Here is a 20,902-nt window from a genome sequence, read left to right as displayed (position 1 = left end):
CCACCTTCCTGTGTGGCTTCTGCAATGTTGAAGCCTGGGGAAGGTTGTCACAGGACAGGATGAATTCAATTCTTATCTAGCGATCTGCACATACTTTGCAACAGCCTGAGAGTATCTTTGTGGCTGCTTTAGACCAAGCCATAGAGAGGAGGCCCAAGGCCATGCAGGCCAGTTGGTCCAGCTGAGAAGCCAGTCCAGTTCTGTCTCTTAGCCAGCTGCCTTGGACATTGTTTCTTTTCCACATTGTTCTCAGGGCAAAATTCCTGATTCCACAACCTGCATTTTTAAGCGACTCCTTGTTATAACTCTTATCTTGCTAAAAGCTTTGCTGGCAGCCACCCAGCTGCGGCCAGGCTATCTGTTCTTCCTTGCAGAGCAAAGCTCTGTGATGAGCAAAGCTGCTTTTCTTGTCCACAGTGGTCTGCACCAGCCATTCTGGCTTTCCACTTTTACAGGTTACCTAATCCCCGTTTTTACTCTCCAAGTTCTCTATATAAACTAGATTTCCAAGAGTACTATTCCTGCAGGCATCCAGCAGTCTGATTTCAGCTGGAGCAGTTGGCATACAGATTGTCCCCCACTCCCCCTGTGGCTTGAGGATGTTTCTTTTAAACGGAGGAGAAGGGGAATTCACGGGGGAGTAGAGCTTCTTTGTGCTCAAATGAGATGAGCGCTCATGAGGTAACAATACAAAAATCTATTCCAAGGAGGTGAACACTCCAATCGGGTGATTTGGGCTTTTTCTACCCCCTACTTTCCTAAAGCCACACTGCATGCCAAAAATTGCACAAACAGCAGTCCCACTTCCCCACCCCCTTGCTCTAACCACTTGGTAACACTCCTTCAAGTTTGGAAGCAGAATCCAGGAGTCCTGCTTTCCAGTCCCCCATTTTAACTGCTACAGAACCATGTGGCAGGGATAAAGCAGACTTTCTTCATAACGCATAAGAAATCATCCTTCCATCGTCTACAGAATCCCCCCATCTCCATGAACATGTCTCCCCCCCCCCCCAGTCTGAATGGCTGTTTTCCCAGGTGTTTCCAAAGAACTAGGTACATCCTCTGCTATCTGACCACTTGACTCCAGAAGTGGAAAAAGACCAGCTCTGCATATTACTTGGCCAAACAGCGTTGCCTGTAAAAATGAGCTGCAAGCGTCTCTTCTGCAAACAGTGTAATTGCTTTTCCAGGTACATGTTTGCATTGCTAGCCTAGAGGCTCCTCAGTTAAACAAAACCCTGGGGATTTAAAGCCAGATCTGAGTTACTGAATACACCATTGCCGCTGAAAGTTCATCCCTTGGGCCTTGGCAACAGCTTACCAGGCTTCCAATCCAGCTGCTGAAACATAAATAACCCTAGCAATAGGGAAGGCCTGGTGCCATCTGCCTGCAGCAGTGCATTGCTAACAAAGGCTGGGTCTGGTGCACTAGAGCACAGGGCAGTGGGGGAAGACAGGGGCTGTTGCTTCCAGGCCTATTAGGACCCTACAACTTTCTTATTTGCAAAGCAACCCAGAACCTGAGCGGGCTCCGCCCACGTGAAGGTGGGAGGGCAGTGATCTGTTGCCAGCGGCCACGGTTTAAGGAACTCCAATGCTTAGACTTCCTGTAATCACACACTGGAATCTTGGTTGATCCAATGAGCTCACCCCCTATTCAAGTGGGGGGGAGGGGGGCTAGTCAGTGGCAGATCTTTCCACAGACACTCCAGGTCTCCAGCCCTCCTTTCTGGGCTGAGCTGGTGCCTTGTGTTGGCTGCCTTTCAGGGCAAAAGGTGTCTAGTTTATTGAAGCTTCAAGGCAGAACAGGGTTCGCACACGTTATTCTAACCACCACCAATCTGCAAAGAGCAGCATCCAGCCAAGATGTGCTCTGCATACCTCTCTGTCACACCCAGTCCCTTCTAGCATAGAGCTGTACTGGCTGATAGGGGAGTCTGGTTACTGTGCGCTCCACGCAGATCCGGCAAAGGATACAGGACGTCCCTGCTATACGTCGCCCTGGAATACATCCGTTCCACACTAAAGTAATCGACGCTTGTAGGAACCGATGGGTTATAAGTCCTCCCATTCCCCGCTGTTAAGTCGCACAAAAAAAACTCCACAATTTGCACAAATGGAAGTCAGCCACAGGAAAAAATTCCCCACTTTAAGCTGTTTCGATGTAAGTCCAAGTTTTTTCGAACATATCTTGACTTACAGCAAGGATGGCCTGTAGCACACAGGGAACCAGGATGCCAGCTGGGAACCCACTACTGGCATAAAGTCAGAGAAGCAGCCAGCACAGACCAAAGGAGTCAACAGCTTTGAGCTTCAATTTGCATCAAACTCACCATAATTAGAGATGGTAAATTTAAATTAATCGGCTAATCAGATAGTCGATGCAATCTGCATGGACTATTCGATTAGTCGATAAGGCCGCCTCTGCCTTTGAAGTGTAGCAACGGCCTCAGGGTTGTTGCTACACTTCAAAAGTGAAAGTGACGCGGGGAGCACAGGCTACTCCCTGCTGGCCCCATGCTCCCCACAGCATTTCAAAGCAGCAGTGTCATGTGGAGCCCAGGGTCTGGCCACAGGCTCCACACAACACTGCTGCTTTGAAGCACCCTTTTCTCCCCCCTCCCCCGCCTCTTTCTGATAGAGGCAGCAAGGGGGGGAAGCAACTAGTCGACTAGTATGTCAACTATCCGATAAGCATTTTCTTATCAGTCGACTAGTCATTCACATCCCTAGCCCTAATGCATAGAGTCCTGTGCGGATACAAATTCTGTATCTGCAACCACCTCAGGATGTAAGAATGTAACTGTATAAATGATTATCAGTTTGTTACAGTTAAACTCTTCACCACTGCCCACCAGCTCCTACGGAGCCAGCTGCCAGCACAGGCAATGGGCTCTGCAGTATCAGAGCCTGCACCTTGGGGTGGGGTGGGGCAGCTGGATCCCATGTGCACTGGGATCCGATTTATACTGTAAGCCCACACCCAGCAGCTGACATGACTGGGGAGCTGGCTGGGCTGCAGGTTCTGTGGTATAAGAGTTATAGTACAAAGCCCTCACTGCATGTAACCAATAGGGTTATTAACAGGTATACAGTTACTTATTTTAACCCTATCACATCTGTATCCCACCACGGAGACCCATGGGAAGAGAGCAGGTAGCTGCGGATTTGCAGGGCTCTACTGATGGAGACAGTGAAAATCGCTCCATTGCTTTCAGTAATAAAGACACAGATCGACTGAGCTGGTGAAGAGGTGACTTGCTCAGTCTGCGAGTTCCTCTATTTGTGAACAGGCTCTTCAGTCTAGCAGATGAAGGAATACCACAACCCCACAGCTAGACAAAGCCTGGAAACTGAAGCTAGACAAAGCCTGGAAATAAAGGGTAAATATGCAGGAGTGAGGGTAATTAACCAACGGAGCAGGTTACCCAGGCTCAGGAGAGCTCCTCCAGCAGAGACAATGCTCACAGGATCGTTTTCGAAAAGCTCTGCTCTTAGGAATAGTGTGGGGGAGTTTTCTGTTGTATGGGGGTCAGACTAGACAACCTCCCTGGTCTCTTCTGGCCTTAGAATATAATCCCCTGGTGCATGGCTGGATGACACCTGCCTGTGAAGGGCTGGGCTGGGTGATATGAGCACAGCACCCTGACTGGCTCAGAAGCTCCAAGGAGCTGCCTACTTGTAAACACAAGGGGGAAGCCGAAATGAGCGGGGGCTTTACCCCCTCGCCCTGTTGCTGCAGCACAATGGGGGCCTGATGGGGTCTCCCTGCTTCAGCAGCAGTCTCACCTGAAGATCTGACCTGGGGGTTAGAGCGGGGAGCTGGGCAAAAGGAAATTGTAACCGTGGGTCCTTTGCCGCAGCAAGGGGGGCAGGCTGCAGCCTGGCCAGCACCAGTGAGAGGCCTGTACAGTCTCGTGCCCTTCACACCTGGTCCCTGGAGAGCTGCTTTTCAGGGCCATTGCTGTCCCATGTATGAGGGTGCAGGTGCAGAGCGCCAAGAGCTTCACTTCCACGCACAATCTCCTGCAGGCCCCCTAACACCACACGGCCCCTACACACTGCACCTCTCTGGAGGAGCCCCCCAGGGAGCTAGAGCTGTACCTCCAGAGAAGGGAGTTTGCCCTTTAAGCTTTGACTAAGTCCTTGGGGGGTAACAGCCAGCAGCGAAGAGTGAGGGGGAGGACAGCAGTCGCCATGCTCTGAGCAATTTACCTGGGCAGCAAGGCAGCTGCTAATAATGATTCCCCTAAAGATCTCAGTGCCCCACCCATGGTGGGACAACCATTAGGGTTCCCCACCAGCTCAGTCACTTGACCCATCTTCCTGCCCTGCTTGTTGAAACCAAATCCTAGAGGCAGACAGGGAGAAAGGGTCTTCCGATAACGGAGACGTGGCACGTTACACAGACAAAGCTGGTCAACCCGGCTGAGCACCAGCGCTATGCCACTGGATGCGGCAGTTCCTCGACAGACGCAACCGACGCAACGGGATTGTCCTGGTGGCTGAGAGCTCAGGTTACTCGGCGCCTAGACTGGAGAACGCTTGTTTGCAGGAGGCTCTTGCAAATGCAGGGGTGACAGGCCAATCCGAACCATTCCGCACTGCGACCGGTCAGCGCCTATCACACGCTAAGAGGAACCGTGGCCAGCTCAGCCCTGGTATAGATCTTCAAGAAAACTGCGAGAAGAGACCTGGAGTAATCCAGTAGGTGGCGCTCTCCTGACTCAGCAAGGAAGCCACACACCAATGTGGTGCTGCCATCTTTTGGCAGAGATGTAAAGCAGAGCTCCTGATCCTAACCTAACCATGCCATGGGTCACTCCAGCTTGTAGCAATGCTGACAGCTGCTGCATTCCACCCCAGAGGTGGCTGCATACCCTTACATCTCAGAGGGGTTTAGAGATTTCCCATCCCTTGCTTGTGTTCCGACATGTCCCCGTTGGTAGCTAACCAACGCCTTAAAGGGAGCGTCAACACTAGAATACATCCGCTGGGGCGGCAGATTTTTTCTTTTAATAGCTGCAAACTTTACATTGTAGTCACAGAACTAAAACGCTAGACTTACAAAGGTCAGCATCTGTGGGAGCGCCCTCTGTAAAGCGCTCTCCTTTTCTTTCCATTCTCCTTAGAACAAAAAAACAACCAAAACCAGACCTAACGACACAAAAGCCAGTCCAGACCCATGGGTGAGCTTCGGTTTTAGAAACCAACAAAAAAAAAAAACAGAGAGAGAAGGAGGGAGGTTTCCTCTGAGGACGTGTGAATGGGGTGAACGGAGAAAATAGCCTCAAGAGGCAGATGGAAGTCTTGGGGGATGGGGAGGCTCAGGTACAGAAGCAGCTGGTGGATGGCAAAGGGCCTGGCAGGATTGCTGCCCGAGACCCCTTTCAGCGAGCTGCCATGCCTTGGGAGCCAGCCCCTGAGAAGCCCTGACCATTCACAAAGCAACTGACGATTTTATTTCAACCTGCTACCTCACGCACAATGCAAGCCTCACCTGAGCTGTTTAGTTTCATATTTAACTAGCGGCCCACCCCCATCAGACTGGAGGGCGCAGCTGGGCTTATTTTGAACCCTGGGCTTTATGATCAAGTCAGCAACAGCATCTGCTGGCACTGGCGAGGCCCCGCTCCACCTTTGGGGTTCAGATGGTCCTGAGAACAAGCAGCCTGGACTGAAACAGGGATGCTCTCAGGGCCACCCCAGACATGGCTGGCTAGAGCCTAGGTTGTGTTGCCCAGTTTTAAAGCAACAGGACTCAGTACGTACAGGAGCCCAAAGCCTATTTGGGATTTAACCAGCTCATCACCAGGCAAAGCCACACCATGGTCATTCCCTAAAAGAGGGCTGTCGGTCGGTATGAAGAACACAACCGGCCTTTCTGCTATCTCTGGGGGAGGCACTGTCCCCAGGGTCTCACTTCCCGCATTCTGCCTGAGCCCCGGGAAGCCGGGACTCTCTCTACTAGAAAGCAGGGGACCAGGTGGGGCCGAGGGGAGGGTGGGAAAGAGGGCAGCCTCTATCCTGGTGAGTCCTGACAGTGAAATGATACTGCCACAGCCAGGCGATATACTGACTTCCTGAACTCGCGGGGCTATGGAGGGGCCAGCACAGTGGGTACAGAGGGGCGGGTATTCGGGCAAAGATACAAGTGACACACCCAGGCTCTGAGGTTACTGTGCCCTTCGAATCATGTGGAATGAAGCCCTTCACCCCTGAATTCTGCTGCCTTGTGGAAGACCATGCGCAGTTGCTATGGGTTCATGGAAATCCAAGTCACTCGCCTGCAGGGTGGAAAGCCCGTCTCCTAAAAGACCTCTCCCTAACGACAGAGAGGGTTCCAAGGGTTTTCTGGTTCACATTTGGATTCTTCCTTCTTGGTTCCTGTCTCCCCAAAGGAACGAGCAAGTCCCGCCGGCGATGGAGCCCTTCCACCTGCTGTGGGCGGCTCCGAACAGCACGGAGCCACAGCGGTGCATGAGGCCCTTTAGGGGGGCGGTTAGTGTGGCATGGCCGTTATCCTCATGCTCTGCGAGGCAATGGGGTACGTCACCATGGGTGTGGTGGCGTGGCTCATAGTGATACCTCCCAGCGGCTGTGCCATTGAAACCGCCACGGGCGCCACTGACACCGCCACAGGCGCCATGGAGACGGGAGGAGCCATGCCCTGGGCGATGGTCTGAGCCAAAGCAGCCGAGAGCGGGGTAATTTCAGGGTTCATAGGGGGTGCTGCGTTGGCAGGGGGTGCTGCCTGGGCTCCAGCCGGAGCCACCAAATCCTGCTGGGTGACGGGGCGCGGCTGAAGGGCCTGGCTGCTGAGTGTGGTGTGTGTCTGGGCAATACTGTGGTTATAATTGGTGACGGTGCCCACGGTCGGGGCCAGGGTCTGCTCAGTGGCTGTGGCGGTGGAGCTCAGAGTCATAACTTTGGCCTGGTTCCGGAACTGGGCGTTCTGCTCCAGCAGCACCTCGTTGGTCGCCAGCAGGTTGTTGACCTGTTTCTTGAGGTCCTCCACGCGCTTGCGCAGCATGATGTTCTCCTCCTCCAAGAGCCGGTACTCCACTGTGCGCGGGCTGGTGAAGCTGTACTCGTAGGTTTCGAAGTGCAGCCCATCCACGCGCCTCCTCTTCAGCACCGGGTCATGGTCGTCATAGCGGTCAGGGTCGTACATGACATCATAGGGGTCGTAGCGGCGCACGGTGGTGGCAATGCCCTGGTCCCGGGCCGCGATGACCCGAGCGTCATACTCGTACTCTCGCTGCAAGTGCTGGAATTTGCACTTTGCTCCCCGCTGGCAGTCGCCCTTTAGGAAGTCCCGGCATATCGGTACCTCCTCCTTGCTGTTAGGCAAGTCTGCCGGGGAGAGGCCCAGCCCAGCGGCCACCTTCTGGCGAAGGCGTGGGGGCAGCTCTCCCGTCTTCTTGTAATAGTCCTCGTCCTCTTTGGTGCCATGGATGAAGCGGCAGTTGAGACGCACGCACTCCTTGTTCTGGAAGTCATGGCAGAAAATGAACTCGTTCTTGCGCACGCCCAGGTTAGTGACCTCGCTGATGTCGGGGTGCCGGAAGCGACAGCGCTTGCCTCGCTTGCAGACGTTGCGCAGGAAGTCACGGCAGATGTCGTCTGAGTTGGTGCCTGCCTCATCGCTGCTGCTGCCGTTGTTGTAGCTTTCACGGTCGGGCATTTTTCCACCCACGCCCTACCCGCTCCCCCCCCGTTGGCGTGAGTTCAGGCAACTGCAAAAGAGGACAAGAGGCAGCAGTAAGAAAACAAGACAATGAAGGGGCAAATGGAGTCTTACTTCAAGGAGTGAATTGTGCTGGTGTGGCTGGCAGGGAAATATCTGCCCTGAAGAATTACAAGCAAGTTGCCGCCTCTGCTGTGATTAAGTTTATGATCAATTTTCAGTGTAACGTTTGACTGTTCAGTGCTGCAAAATCCACATGGCTGCTCAGAGGCTATGTCTACCCTGGCGCTATCTTGCGCCAGAGCAATGCAAATGAGGCTAAGCGTGGAATATCGCCAAGCCTCATTTGCATATATAATGACCTGCCATTTTTGAAGAAGAGGCTCTTGCGCAAGGAGCTGTCTACACTGCCCCTTCTTGCGCAAGAAAAACCCTCTTGCACAATGCCGCTACGCTGATTATTTTCAGGAATAATGGCATTGCACAAGAGGGTTTTTCTTGCGCAAGAAGCGGCAGTGTAGACAGCTCCTTCCTGCGCAAGAGCCTCTTCCACAAAAATGGCGGCTCATTATATATGCAAATGAGGCTCAGCGATATTCCATGCTTAGCCTCATTTGCATAGCTCTGGTGCAAGATCGCACCAGTGTAGACATAGCCAGGTTGTTTTGAAATGTCGTGTCTCTCATGGCCATGCTAGGCAGGGTTAGTGATTTAAATTTGGGACCGTCTGACCTTGCGGTTTCTGAGATTTAAAGTTGAGGGATTCTGTATGAGAAATTATCAACTTTTATTTGCATAGAGCTTGTTATACTGGTTACTTCACAGGACCCAGCATGACTCTCCTAACTTTGTTGTACAGCCACCTTTCCGTTGAGACTTGGGCTGAGAACCAGCCAACTCTTTGTGCATAACAACCCAAACAGCTTCCAGACCTTTACCACGGTACACCATTCCACTGCTAGTTAATAGTACCTCTACAAACCAGATGCAGTGGATGGAATTTGCACACCTGCTGCATTTCAATAGTGGCTTTGCCTGCAGTTCCAAACCACCACAAACTGAGTCTCTAAACAAGTAAGGTTCAGACTCCTTCAGCTACTAGGGATGCAATAGTGTAGTCGATTAACGGATAGCAAAAGATTATAGGTTAATGCTATAGACTACACGCATTCCTCCCCCTGCCAATAGTACATTTTTTAGCAGGCTGGCCAGCAGCCTAGCTCAGTCCCAACTTGTGCTGGGTCCGGGACCTATTACTGCTACAGTTCTGCATTTAAAGTGTATTAAGAACTAGGTGGGCAGGCAGCCTAGCTCAGTTCTGGCTTGCGCTGGGTCTGGGAGCTCTGACCCCCCCCCCCCGGACAGGGGCTGCTGCCTCCGTATCAGAGGCAAGAGTGTGGGACAACAGGCAGCTGCTTTTTAAACTGGCTCCCCTTGCAAACTAACTCCCACCTGGCACCCAGTGCTACTGCGTCTGATACAGAGGCAGCAGTTTGGAGTGGCATGGGGCTCATCGGGAGTGGGGCCAGAGTGCACTGGCTACCAGCCCCAACCCCAGGGGCTATAAAATAGTCAAGTAACCGATAAGAATTCATGAGGTTAATCGACTATGTAATTAACTGATATTTAACATTCCTATCAGCTACAATCCAATAACTGAATGCTTGGTGCATGTATGCATTTATCATCCAGCTCTCTTTTGCCTCATCAGACCCTTCAACAGAGATTGTTTGTTCAAAAAGGCTCAGCTTTACCTGTAAGATCCAAAATCTTCAAAGTCACCGTGGGCCAGATCACAGCTAGAGGAGCTGACTTGATTTGAGATCAAAGTCCTAATGAAATTAAAACATAATCAAAACAAACTAGTAGTCACTCATTTTATATTAGTCAAAACCAAAGCAGAGAGGGCTGATTTCACAGCATCTGATACCAGACAGGATTAGGGGCCAACTTTTTTATATTAGGGTCAGTATATCAAGGTGGCAGCTACTTTTATTTTAAAATCACACCTGCCCAACAGAGTACATGAAATACCCTGGCTGTCACACAGCATAGCATCCCATCTCCAGCTGTTTTTTTATAGTACTTTTTATGTACTGCAGTACATGAGAACTCTCATCTGAATGCTGTATCCTGAATCTCAGAGACAAGAGAAGTCTGTCATCACATGCAGTTACATCCACAAACAGAGAGTAAATTTTTCTAGGGCAGAGCAATTGTGATGTGTACAGCACCTGACACAATGGAGCTGGGACTGGGGCCTCAGAAACTACATTATAAAATACATTTTACCAGGCTGATCTTGTAAATCAAGGCTGTGGATCAAAAGCTGTTTGTACATATATCCAAAGGCATGCAAGAGAAAGCTAATAAACCCTCAGCCTTTTTGTTTAATTATAGGAGGACAGGGCTTTCTGGGTCAGAATCCAGTCCCCTGCTATTTTATCATGAGAACCTACCTATTCATAAACTTACCTAACGAAAAACTGAAGGAAATTCAAAAGATTGTTGCTGTTTGCATTTCAGAGCCCGAGATCATTTCATTAGAAGCTAGGAGAGAAAAGCCTCCGTATTTTAAATCTTCCCCCATAAACCCACCACCTACTTTGGTACATTTCTGCGTAACCCACCAAAACGTCTCAAATATCCCTGGGGGACACAAGTGGACGCCGAGTATTCCGGGCAGCGCGGTCTCCTAGTGGGAGAGCCTGGATGGGGACCCAGGGCACCTGTTGTCCAGCCTTTTGCCCGGAACGAGCAGCGCTTATTTCTCAGCGGAGCTGCGATAACTCGGCTGCGGCGGGGCCTCAGCACCAGCCTGAAGGGCCCCCCCCCAGTGACAGGGGAGCAGCGCGGGGGGAGGGGCAGACCCCGGCCCGGCCGGGGACCTCAGGGGCAGCCCCCCATGGACAGGGCAGACCTAGAAGGCGGGGGGGGGGGGGGCAGACGCTGAGGGAAAACTGGCCAGAGGGACGCACGGGCCGGGCGGGGGAGGGTCCACGGGGCCCCGCGGGCGCGGACTGGGGGTTCGTGGGACCCACGCGCCCCCGGCGCAGGAAGGGCCCCCAACCCCGCCCCTTGAGCCCGGCCGGGCCTCTACTCGGGGCGGCCTCTCGCTCACCCGCTCTCCGGCCGCGTCCTCCTCCAGCCGCCACAAAGAGCGGCCCCTTCCGCCTGCCTCGCGGAACTACTCTATGGTTCTTCCTGCCGCAGGCCGGAAGCGGGGGAACGGATGGAGGGAGTGAGGGGGTTCCCAGCATGCAGCGCGCGCCCCGCCGGCGTTGCCACAGCGACGAGGCCCTGCTTCCTGTGACACCAGCCCCGGCGGCGCTCGAGCGGCGAGGGAACAAGCGCCCTCTGGCGGGCTGGCGCGTCAAGGCAGCGGTCACTACCCTTGCTGCGTGACCCGCCGGAAGCCCCGCGACCCGCCGGAAGCCCCGCAGCGCCTAACACCCAGGGACAGGCCGAGCACAGCGACGGGTGTGCAAAGCCTGGGGAGCAGTAGAGGGGTCTCGTGGGGTTTCTAGTCGCAGCACACCCAGGATTATCCTCCTCCACGTGTTAATGCATCAGGCACCGAAATCCTTCTGGGAAGGGCACCATAAGCTCGAGCTCATCCACGGGGAAGTGCCAGCCACAAGGCAGCTAGTCACTTGAGAAAGGGGTTAACCAGTTACACTATTGTCGTCTCACTAGACCGTCTCCATATCTTGTGCCACCCACTCCATCAGGGGACTAACTCACAGTTAAGCCTGATCTCATGCATGTCCAGGCACAGAGTAACGTCTTCGGTTGTTGGCCTCAGCGTCAACAATTTCAGACTGCCATTATTCCTCCTACTCATGGGACTTTGCAATCCCTGCACATAGTAATTTTTATTGCATGAGATCAGCCTTTCCTTCAAGGGATTCGACTACTATAGCCATCACCTTAGAATGGTAAACATGTAGTTAGCCCCTGTCAGCCAAGTTCAAATACTGGGAAGCCCTTGCCTGGTTCAGAGATTCTGAAGGCCACAACTGTGAAGTGTATCAGGGTGTATGTGCATAACACATTGCATCCAGACAAAATGAGTTGAATGAAAAATGGGTGATTGAGATGAATCACAAGGATTCCCTGTTGTGTTCCCTTTCTCTGGGGCATCTGGTATTGACCACTGTCAGCAGACAGGATAGTGAGCTAGATCAGTGTTTCTCAACCTTTTTTATAAAGTGCCCCCTCTTAAAAATTATAAGTCCCCCCCCCCGTACCTAGAATTTTCAGGCACTTTTCTACCATTGCAAAACATTTGTTTAGACAACTTAATCATAGCCAGGCAAGCAATTACATTTTTGGGTGTAAAAAGTACAATAATGAAGTGCTCTAAAACTTAAAATTCAGTTCTCCAAATTTCAGTTGTGTTGACATACCCAGCCCCCAGACTTCGAGTACCCCTAAGGGTTGAGAAACACTGGGTTAGATAAACGTTTGACCCAGTAGGGCTGTTCTTGTGTTCTTAACTCACATCAAAATTGTGCTGCAGCTTGGACATTTCAACATCCCCAGCAAAAGTGATTTCCCCGTTAAGTGGATTCTCTTATTCTCAGAGATCAAAAAAGTCAAAAGGGGAGCTGGAGACACACCAAAAACATGCTACTATGTCAGGAAAGGGTCCAGAAAAAGCAAGCCAGAGAAGGGCTGTATGGTGTGACTTTAAATGTCAAGTTACATATATGCTGATCATTGAGATGGTTTTAAAATCAACTTAGGGCTATTTAACATGCAAGACTAAGAAAAAACATGGTGAATTCCCAACCAAACCAGGGTTTATTGTATACCTGCTACATTGAACTACAAAGACCAGAGCCAGTCCAGAATGTCAAAACTCAGGGCTATCACGCATACAGATGAGCCCTTCATTCCTAAGATTGAAAACTCTTGAAGACAGTAAGAAGCCCTCTTTCAACATCCGGAAGTAGGCACATCTGAAGGATTTCAGCATCCCAAGCTCCAACATCATATGCTCTGCTTTGCAGCCTCAGTAGCAACATAGAAGACGCCTACTTGGATCTCTGCCTCATCTTTCTCCTTTTGCGCTTCAGCCTGAGAAAGAATTTTATCCCATCAGAGAAAGAAAATCATGGTAAAAAAGCTATAGCCATTCTATAGCAGGCATCCAACCTGATGAAATGGACTTTTACAAGTCATTATCAGGCCTGACACCTGTTTAAGAACCCATCAATACTTTTTTAGTAAAGTTAGCATGCAGTTTTTAAAGGGCACTAAGTTCCTACAATATCTGCCACCTAACTGAACAAGAACTGAAAAGTGAAGTGACTAGAAACTGAATAACCTATTACTGTCTACCAAAGTGTGACAGCTAAACAAAAAGCATGTTAAATTGCAAGTAATTAATTGAACAGTCAATGCATTTTACATAGACTATTCAATTGGTCAATAGGACACCCCTTCCTTTGAAGTGTAGTTGCTACATTTCAAAGGCGAAGCACCACCTGGAGCCTAGGGTCAGCTGGGGACTCCCCCAATGATCCCAGGTGGCACTGCCACTGAAGTGCCACAGGGAGTCCAGTGTCAGGCTACACGCAGCAGTGCCACACGTAGCCCAGGGTCAGGAGGAGAGTCCCCAGCTGATCCCAGGCTCCACTTGCCTCTAGCTTTCTGATAGAGGCAAGGAGGAGCTGGGGGGGCAAGTGACTAGTTGACTAAACTGTCCACTATCCAATAAGCATTTGCTTATTGAACATTCAACTAGTCCCTCACATCCCTACTACACAGCATGGCTAAAGTTGATTTAAGCTATGCAACGCAAGCTACACAATTGACGTAGCTCAAGTCGAAATAGCGTAATTCAGCTTTTGGCACAATCTACACAGCAGGAAGTTGAAGGAAGAACATTTCCTTCAACTTCCCTTACTCCTCATAATGAGGATTACCATGAGTGGGTGTAAGTGGTCCTCCAGCTCACCATTATTTTGAAATAATGGCTTGCAGTGTAAACATGCTCTTTGTTATTCCAGATAATGTCAGTTATTCCAATATAATGCTGTAGTGTAGACATAGCGTAAGGTGCTACAGAGCTGCTCATTTTTATATCAGCTTCAGTAGAGGGGACAGCTCTTGAACTAAGGATGACTTGCAATGGAAACAAGGAAAGAGGCCAGAATAAGCTTATTCCTGCTTGCCTTTCCAAAGTTTTAAATTTATAAGCAGACCTGAAAAACAATTAAGCACAGTAACAAAGGAGTTTATTTTGTTTGGAAAAGGAGCTTTCACCTTGCAAAAAAATTTTTTATGACTTAAGTAGTTTGGCCCCTCAGTTAAAAACAAACATGTCATCCTTACCTGTCATGCTCAACACAAAAAGCTTATTACACCAAAGACCAAAAAAAGTCAGCAACAAGTAGATAGCTTTAGCTGTGAGTTGGCCTGACTGCTCTTATACTTAGCTCATCTGGCAGTGCTGTGTAAGAAATTTTCACTGGAAATAAAGTTAGGTTTAGTTCTGCACAACCCTCCCCAAACAAGAAAGACTGTTTACAAATGATGCAGTCTAAGGATTTTGTGGCACATTCCACAAAGTGCTTCATGTGCAATGTTTATCTTCAATCCCCATCTGCAAGTACCAGTCTCACTATTTTACAGGTGAGAAATAGAGGCATGAGAGACTTACTCCAGGTCATACAATAGAAGCAGGAATTTAACCCAGAACCTAGACAGTATTTTACTTTTAAGACCCTCCTGCTTGTCCTTGTATTGTTCCTACAACCACCATTTGTCAATTGAGATTGTAAGCAACTTGGGACAAGGCCCACACGACATCTACCACAGGCATGGGCAATAAATTGAGGGGGGCTATTCCAAGAATCTGGGATGGAGCCTGGGTGCAGAAGGGTGCTCAGACTAGTACAAAGGGCTCTCAGATCAGCTGAGGCCTTTAGACAGGACTACAAATCAATGCATTTTAACTGCCAAATGAATGAGGACTATGCAGTACTGTGCTAAACCTAACCCATGCAACTAAAAAGTTTTTTATATCAGCTATTTACCAAGTTTGAGCAGCCATCTTAGCCAGGCACTTAATACACATTTCTGGCACCCAAGACTTACATTTTCTAAGTACGCCATGCAAAGCATTCACATCGATTAGTGCAACCTGTCTGGCAAGCAAGGCAACCCAAAACACAAGTTGAAAACATACCTGCGCATTCGCTTCTTGCGCCACTAGAGGAAAAAGGGGAAAACACGAGATGGTCAGTGAGCCTTGCAACAGCAGCTCAACCTCCACAGAACTAGGGGGCCCAGCTACCCCATGCACCAAGCAGCTCGTGCCAGAGAGAACGCGAAGTCAGGACCCACAGCCAAGGGATGGGTGGGGAGGGGGGAAGAGATCTCGTGCTGCAGGGGAACAGCCCCACGTGCGCGCAGGCCACCGCCACGCACGTGCCTGGAGCGGCTGTGGGCCAGAGCTTGGTGGGAGGGGCCCCGGAATGGGGGGGGGGGGCGCAGCGCAAGATAGAGCCAACCCCCCCCCGGGAGAACCAGGGGCGCTCTGGGCAGCCCGCCCCAACCGCCAAGGGCCCAGCAGCTCAGAGCCCCTGCAGCTAGCGGGGGGATGGGCCCCAGGCCGGAGAAGGCCCCGCCTCCCAAATGGCGTCGCCCCCCCACCAACCCGGCTCGGCTCGGCCCCCATCACCCGCCCCCCAACAGACCCTGGTGCCCCTCACCCCGCTCACCTTGGCTCTCATGATGGCCCGGGCTCAGGGCCCGCGGATGGGGGCGGATGGCGGCCGCGGCCTCCGGACTCCCACAAAATGGCGTCGCTAACGGCCGAGAGAGAGAAAGGCCGCGATCGCCGCCCGCCTCTTTTATAGGCCAGTTCCGGAAGGGGGCGGAGTGAAAACGTCACAATACCTCTTTCGCGGAGCATGGCGGGAAGCGTTTTTTCCCCGCCGCGGGGCAGCACGGGATATGTAGTTTTCTCCCACAGCAAGGGGCCTCCATTTTGAATACAGCTCCTGCAAGCTGAGCTCAGAGCTGCTGAGGGGGAGGTGCAAGGCCTAATCCCACCTCCAGGGACACTCCAGTGGCCTGAGCTTCGTTGCCCCTAGAGACACAGTGCACAGGCCCAAGTGTTTGGTGTGCAACAGCAAGACCCTGACTAGTGCAAGGGACCAAGCTGGGATAACAGCCTACTATTGCTGTGCAGAAATGGAGCTGCAGCTGCTCCTTTCAGAACATAGGACAGCCACAATGGGTCAGATCAAAGTCCACCTAGTGCTGTAGCCTGTCTGCCCGCGGCGGCCCATGCCAAGTGCCCCACAAGAAATGAACAGAACTGGGAATCATCAGGTGATTCATCCCCTGTTGCTTATTCTCAGCTTCTGGCAAACAGAGGTTAAGGACACCATCCCTGCCCATCCTGGCTAAGAGCCATGGGTGGAGCCATCCCCCATGAATTTATCTAGCTCCTTTTTTGAACCCTGTAATAGTCTTGGCCTTCACTGCATCCTCTGGCAAGGAGTCCCACAGGCTGACTGTGCATTATATGAAGAAATAATTCATTTGGTTTGGTTTACACCTGCTGTCTATTAATTTCATTTGGTGACTCTTAGTTCTCGTGTTATGCAAGGAGGTAAATAACACTTCTCTATTCCCTTCTCCCCACCTGTCATCTATTACTCCCCCTCATTAAATTATCTTTTTTTCCCCCCAAGAGAACAGTCCCAGTCTTAGTCACCTCTCCTTATACAGAAGCTGTTCCATCCCCCAATCATTTCTGTTGCCATTTTCTGTACCTTTTCCATGATCTCTTTTTTGAGATATGGCTACCAGATGTCTGCACTGTATTTATGATCATTTCTGTTGCATTATCTAACCCTTTCCTTATGGCTCCCAACTTTCTATTCACTTTTTTGACTGCTGCTGCTCATTGAGATGTTTTCAGAGGACTGTCCACAACACTTCCAAGATCTTTCTCTTGAGTGGTAACAAATCATTTAGACCCCATCATTTTAGATGAGATAGTCCGGATTCTGTTTTTCAGTGTATGTAACTTTGCATTGATCAACATTGAATTTAATCCACTGCATGCAAAGGGCACCCCTCTCTGCCAATCCACAGCATTAGTATAGCCTCAGCTACAGAGCCTAGCTTCCTAGCTCACACATTCACCTTCAAGCCCTAAAACACTGGGCAAGATGTTGGCCTGACTGACATGCAGCTGTTTGTGTGATGGTACAGTCTGGCCTACTGGCCAACAACTCCAGGGTCACCTGCAGAATCAGGGGAACTGCTAAAACAGAGTGGCTAGGGCTCTAACAGATGCGTATCTTCTTTGGATCAGTGTGGTCTATGTTTGGACAGGCGAATGCACCTGCCCCCGTGCTGCCAAGACCAGCTAGCCTCACTCCAGCTCAGGCAGAAGGGAATATGCAGAGGAATGCAAGCCAAGCTTGATTCAAGAGAACTAGAAACTAACCCAAAGCTGATGGGAGGAAGGGGGGCACTAGTATCAGTCCCTTCCCACCCCCCATAGCTGTTCTACATCAATAAAGTGAAATGGGAGGGATGGGGCCCCACTGATTATGTTGAAACTTGGTCCCCAAATTCTCTCCAAGATCCCAAGTTGCAGTGATCACAGCAACCAAATGTGGCTTTTAGCTGCTTTCCCATTCAGCCTCTTCTTTAGCTTTGTCTCCCCCAGACTTCTGCCTGTTCCCTCAAGTGAAAGGAGACCTTGGTGGTGAGAAGTATTCCCCTGATGATGAAATGGTCATAATCGTTGAGGAGTTTCTGAATAAGGATTCCAACAAACTGGGCATAGTCAAACAGGACCTACAATGGAGCAAGAACATCCATGGACATCCAAGGGGCTACTAAAAAGTGGGTGCATACCTGGTAGGATAACCGCCCTCACAGTCTCATTATATTAATAATGACTATTAAGTTCACAGTCATGCTGGAAAGGCATAACAAGAGGGTGTCAGTTCTGAGACCGGTCCTGTTCAATATCTTCATCAACAATTTAGATAATGGCACAGAGAGTACACTTATAGGCTGTGTCTACATTGGCACGATCTTGTGCAAAAACTTGCTGCCTGTCTACACTGGACGCGAGTTCTTGCGCAAGTAAACTGACGTTCTAATGTATGAAGTCAGTCCTTCTTGTGCAAGGACTATGATGCTCCGCTCAGGAATAAGCCCTTTTGCGCAACTGTTCTTGCGCAAGAGGCCAGTGTAGACAGGCAACATGAATTTCTTGTGCAAGAAAGCCCTATGGTTAAAATGGCCATCAGAGCTTTCTTGCGCAAGACAGCGTCTACATTGGCATGGATGCTCTTGCACAAAAGCATATCTCTTGCGCAAAAGCACATGCCAGTGTAGACACTCTCTTCTGGAAGAGTTTTTGCACAAGTACTCTTCCACAAAAGAGTTCTTGCGCAAGATCATGCCAGTGTAGACGTAGCCATAAAGTTTGTGGCTAATAACAAGCTGGGAGGGGTTGCAAGTGCTTTGGAGGATAAGATTAGAATTCAAAATGATCTGGATAAACTGGAGAAATGTCCTGAGGTAAATAGGATGAAATTCAATAAGAACAAATGTAAAGGGCTCCACTTAGGGAGGAACAATCAGTTTCACACATACAGAATGGGAAGCAACTGTCTAGGAAGGAGTCCGGCAGAAAGGGATCTAGGGGTCATAGTGGACCACAAGCTAAATATGAGTCAACAGTCTGACACTATAGCAGAAGAAAGCAAACATGATTCTGGGATACATTAACAGGAGTGTTGTGAGCAAAACACAAGTCATTCTTCTGCTCTACTCTGTGCAGATTAGGCCTCAACTGGAGTATCGTGTCCAGTTCTGGGCACCACATTTCAGGAAAGACGTGTACAAATTGGAGAAGATCCAGAGAAGACCAACAAAAATTAAAGGTCCAGAAAACATGAGCTACGAGGGAAGAGTGAAAGAATTGGGTTTGTTTAGTTTGGAAAAAAAGACGACAGGGGACATGATAGCAGATTTCAATTACCTAGACAAGAAGCAATGGGCAATGCAGCAAGGGAGGTTTAGGTTGGATATTAGGAAAAGCTTCCTGTCAGTGTGGTTAAACACTGGAATAAATTGCCTTGGGAGATTGCGGAATCTCCATCATTGGAGATTTTTAACAGCAGATTGAACCGACACCCCTCAGGGATGATCTGGATGATGCCTGGTCCTGCCATGATGCAGAGGCTTGGACTTTATGACCTCTCAAGGTCCTTTCAGTTCTATTATTCTATGTCGGCAGGGATTCTACTGAAATATAAATAATTGAATGCAATTGTTTTTTGGTCAGTCTAGATACTTTCTGAGCCCTGTCCTAACCGGGTGCCCCAGAAGGCCATGTGGAAAAGCCTTCCTGTGCCTAGATCCCTGCAAATCCACGGATAGCCGCTCTATATCTGTGGGTATGTGTCTGCAGACACGGATGTGGCTATCCGCGACTCATTTTTGCAGACAGCTCTGTAGCAGGTGGAAATAGACTTGCCCAATCCACATTAGAGTGAGGGACAGCCAGGAATATAACCCCCAGGCTGGCTGACCTCCTACAGAGCAGTACGGTGACAGCAGCAGAGGTAAAAGAACCCACAGCTGAGGTACACAGCTGTGCCAAGGCATTTGTGAATGCCACACCCCCTTGATTGCGGGGCATTAGGGTTAACAAATAACTGCCACCACCAGCTTGGGACTTGGAACGGACTTAATAGGCCTTATTGAAATATCCTAGTGCCCCTCCTCAGATTAACCTCCGGGGCATACAAAAATCCCCAGCATAAGGACGCCAACATGGTCCACCCTAACGCAGCGCATGCTGCTTTGGTTACTAGCCAGCAGAATGAATGAGACCGAGGAGGTGAGAACTTACTGTACAAGAATTTAAAGGACAATTTGTTTCTCACACCAAATGTCCCCTGCACTAAATACATCCACAGGGATTCCATTACCTCTTGCCTGCACTACAGCTAGGCAAGAGGATCCTCCACAAAAGCTATGGGGCAAAAATGACCTGATTACATGACCATCCGAATGTGAAATGCTCCAACACTCTTGGGCCAACCTGGCCCTTCCTTGTGTCACCCCTCCATCATGAAAATTAGCTTATGAATATGCATAATTCATACTGATGTTGCATGACCCATTTTTCATAAAGCTGTAATCCACTGAATCTATATCATCTGTGCATGCACATTTAACTTTCTCGTATGTGAAGTTAGAAATATTTAGTGGGAACCTGTTTTATTCGTGCGGGGTATTCTAGTAAAAGCCATATGATACTTTAGGACCGTGGTTGTCCAACCACTTCTGAAGCAGTAGCCACTGCTATAGCCAACTAGCCACATGTGGCTAGCATGTTGGAAATCACGGCTTTAGAAACTTAATGGCTCAGTGATCAAGTCAACGACCAGTGAATGAAAAGGTAGGAAACCAAACATTAGAGGTGGGTGGCCAGGATATCCCCACTTAGCACCCAAAATGCCTGCTGGAAACATCTAAGCGTGAACAGGAGGAAGAACTGGGCCAAAGCTAGGAGGCTGTTTAGCTTGTGAAAGATTATTAGAACTATTATTAGGATAAGAATTTACATGTAACAAGTCTTAGTGTATTAGGATTAGCTGTTGTTTTGTTTTGGCTTAGTAACTTACTTTGATCTGTTTTCACTTGCAATCACTTAAATCTTACTTTTCATATTTAACATTTACTATCAAACCCACTTTAAATAATTGTTACCTGAGAGGAGCAACCACTGTGCATCTCTGCACTAATAAAGAAGGTGAACTTTAAAGCTTTCTGTGTAAAACTTATACAGAATAAAATGGATTTGGGGGTTTGGCCTCTTTGGGGCCCTTATAGTGGAGATGGTTCAATATCTATGTTGCTCTGCTAGGAGGCCTATTACCCCAGCTCTGTAACTTGGCTGGGGGAGACCAGAGCTTCTGGTCCAGCAAGACAGGATGGTGGGGCACCCCACAAGCTCAGTGGCATGCCTAGCAATCCTGTGATCCACCCTGTCACATCTTTATCCTCCCAAAGGAGATAAATGGAGTTCCATGCCCACCCAAGTATTTCAGGCAATCCCCAAAACACTGAATTTGAAAATGAAAGGATCCCTGCCTTTGGCCACATTTTTTCCTTCACCACAGTTGCAGAACACAATGTGCTTTGTCCAGC

General features: G+C 49.7%; 1 protein-coding gene across 3 annotated transcripts; it reads right to left on the bottom strand.

Annotated features, from left to right (window-relative positions):
- Positions 1-4,994: 4,994 nt before the first annotated feature.
- On the bottom strand, positions 4,995-10,965 carry ZC3H10 (zinc finger CCCH-type containing 10). Of its 3 annotated transcripts, XM_075901911.2 has the most exons (4): positions 10,812-10,965; positions 10,166-10,240; positions 9,445-9,522; positions 4,995-7,739 (listed from the first exon to the last, which is right to left on the bottom strand). In XM_075901911.2, the coding sequence occupies exon 4, from the start codon at positions 7,685-7,687 to the stop codon at positions 6,503-6,505; it is 1,185 nt and encodes a 394-aa protein (XP_075758026.1). In that variant the 5' UTR covers positions 7,688-7,739; positions 9,445-9,522; positions 10,166-10,240; positions 10,812-10,965; the 3' UTR covers positions 4,995-6,502. The 3 variants fall into 3 exon arrangements, with proteins under 3 accessions (XP_075758026.1, XP_075758027.1, XP_075758028.1); XM_075901912.2 differs by lacking the exon at positions 10,166-10,240 and having other exon boundaries at positions 10,812-10,948; XM_075901913.2 differs by lacking the exons at positions 10,166-10,240; positions 10,812-10,965 and adding an exon at positions 10,321-10,805.
- Positions 10,966-20,902: the final 9,937 nt, after the last annotated feature.

The sequence above is a fragment of the Pelodiscus sinensis genome, chromosome 31 (genome assembly GCF_052426305.1).
Source record: "Pelodiscus sinensis isolate ZL-2025 chromosome 31, ASM5242630v1, whole genome shotgun sequence".
Taxonomy (NCBI): Eukaryota; Metazoa; Chordata; order Testudines; family Trionychidae; genus Pelodiscus; species Pelodiscus sinensis.
The sequence above is the reverse complement of the archived record's forward strand: the minus strand, read 5'-3'. Positions and strand labels throughout refer to the sequence as shown.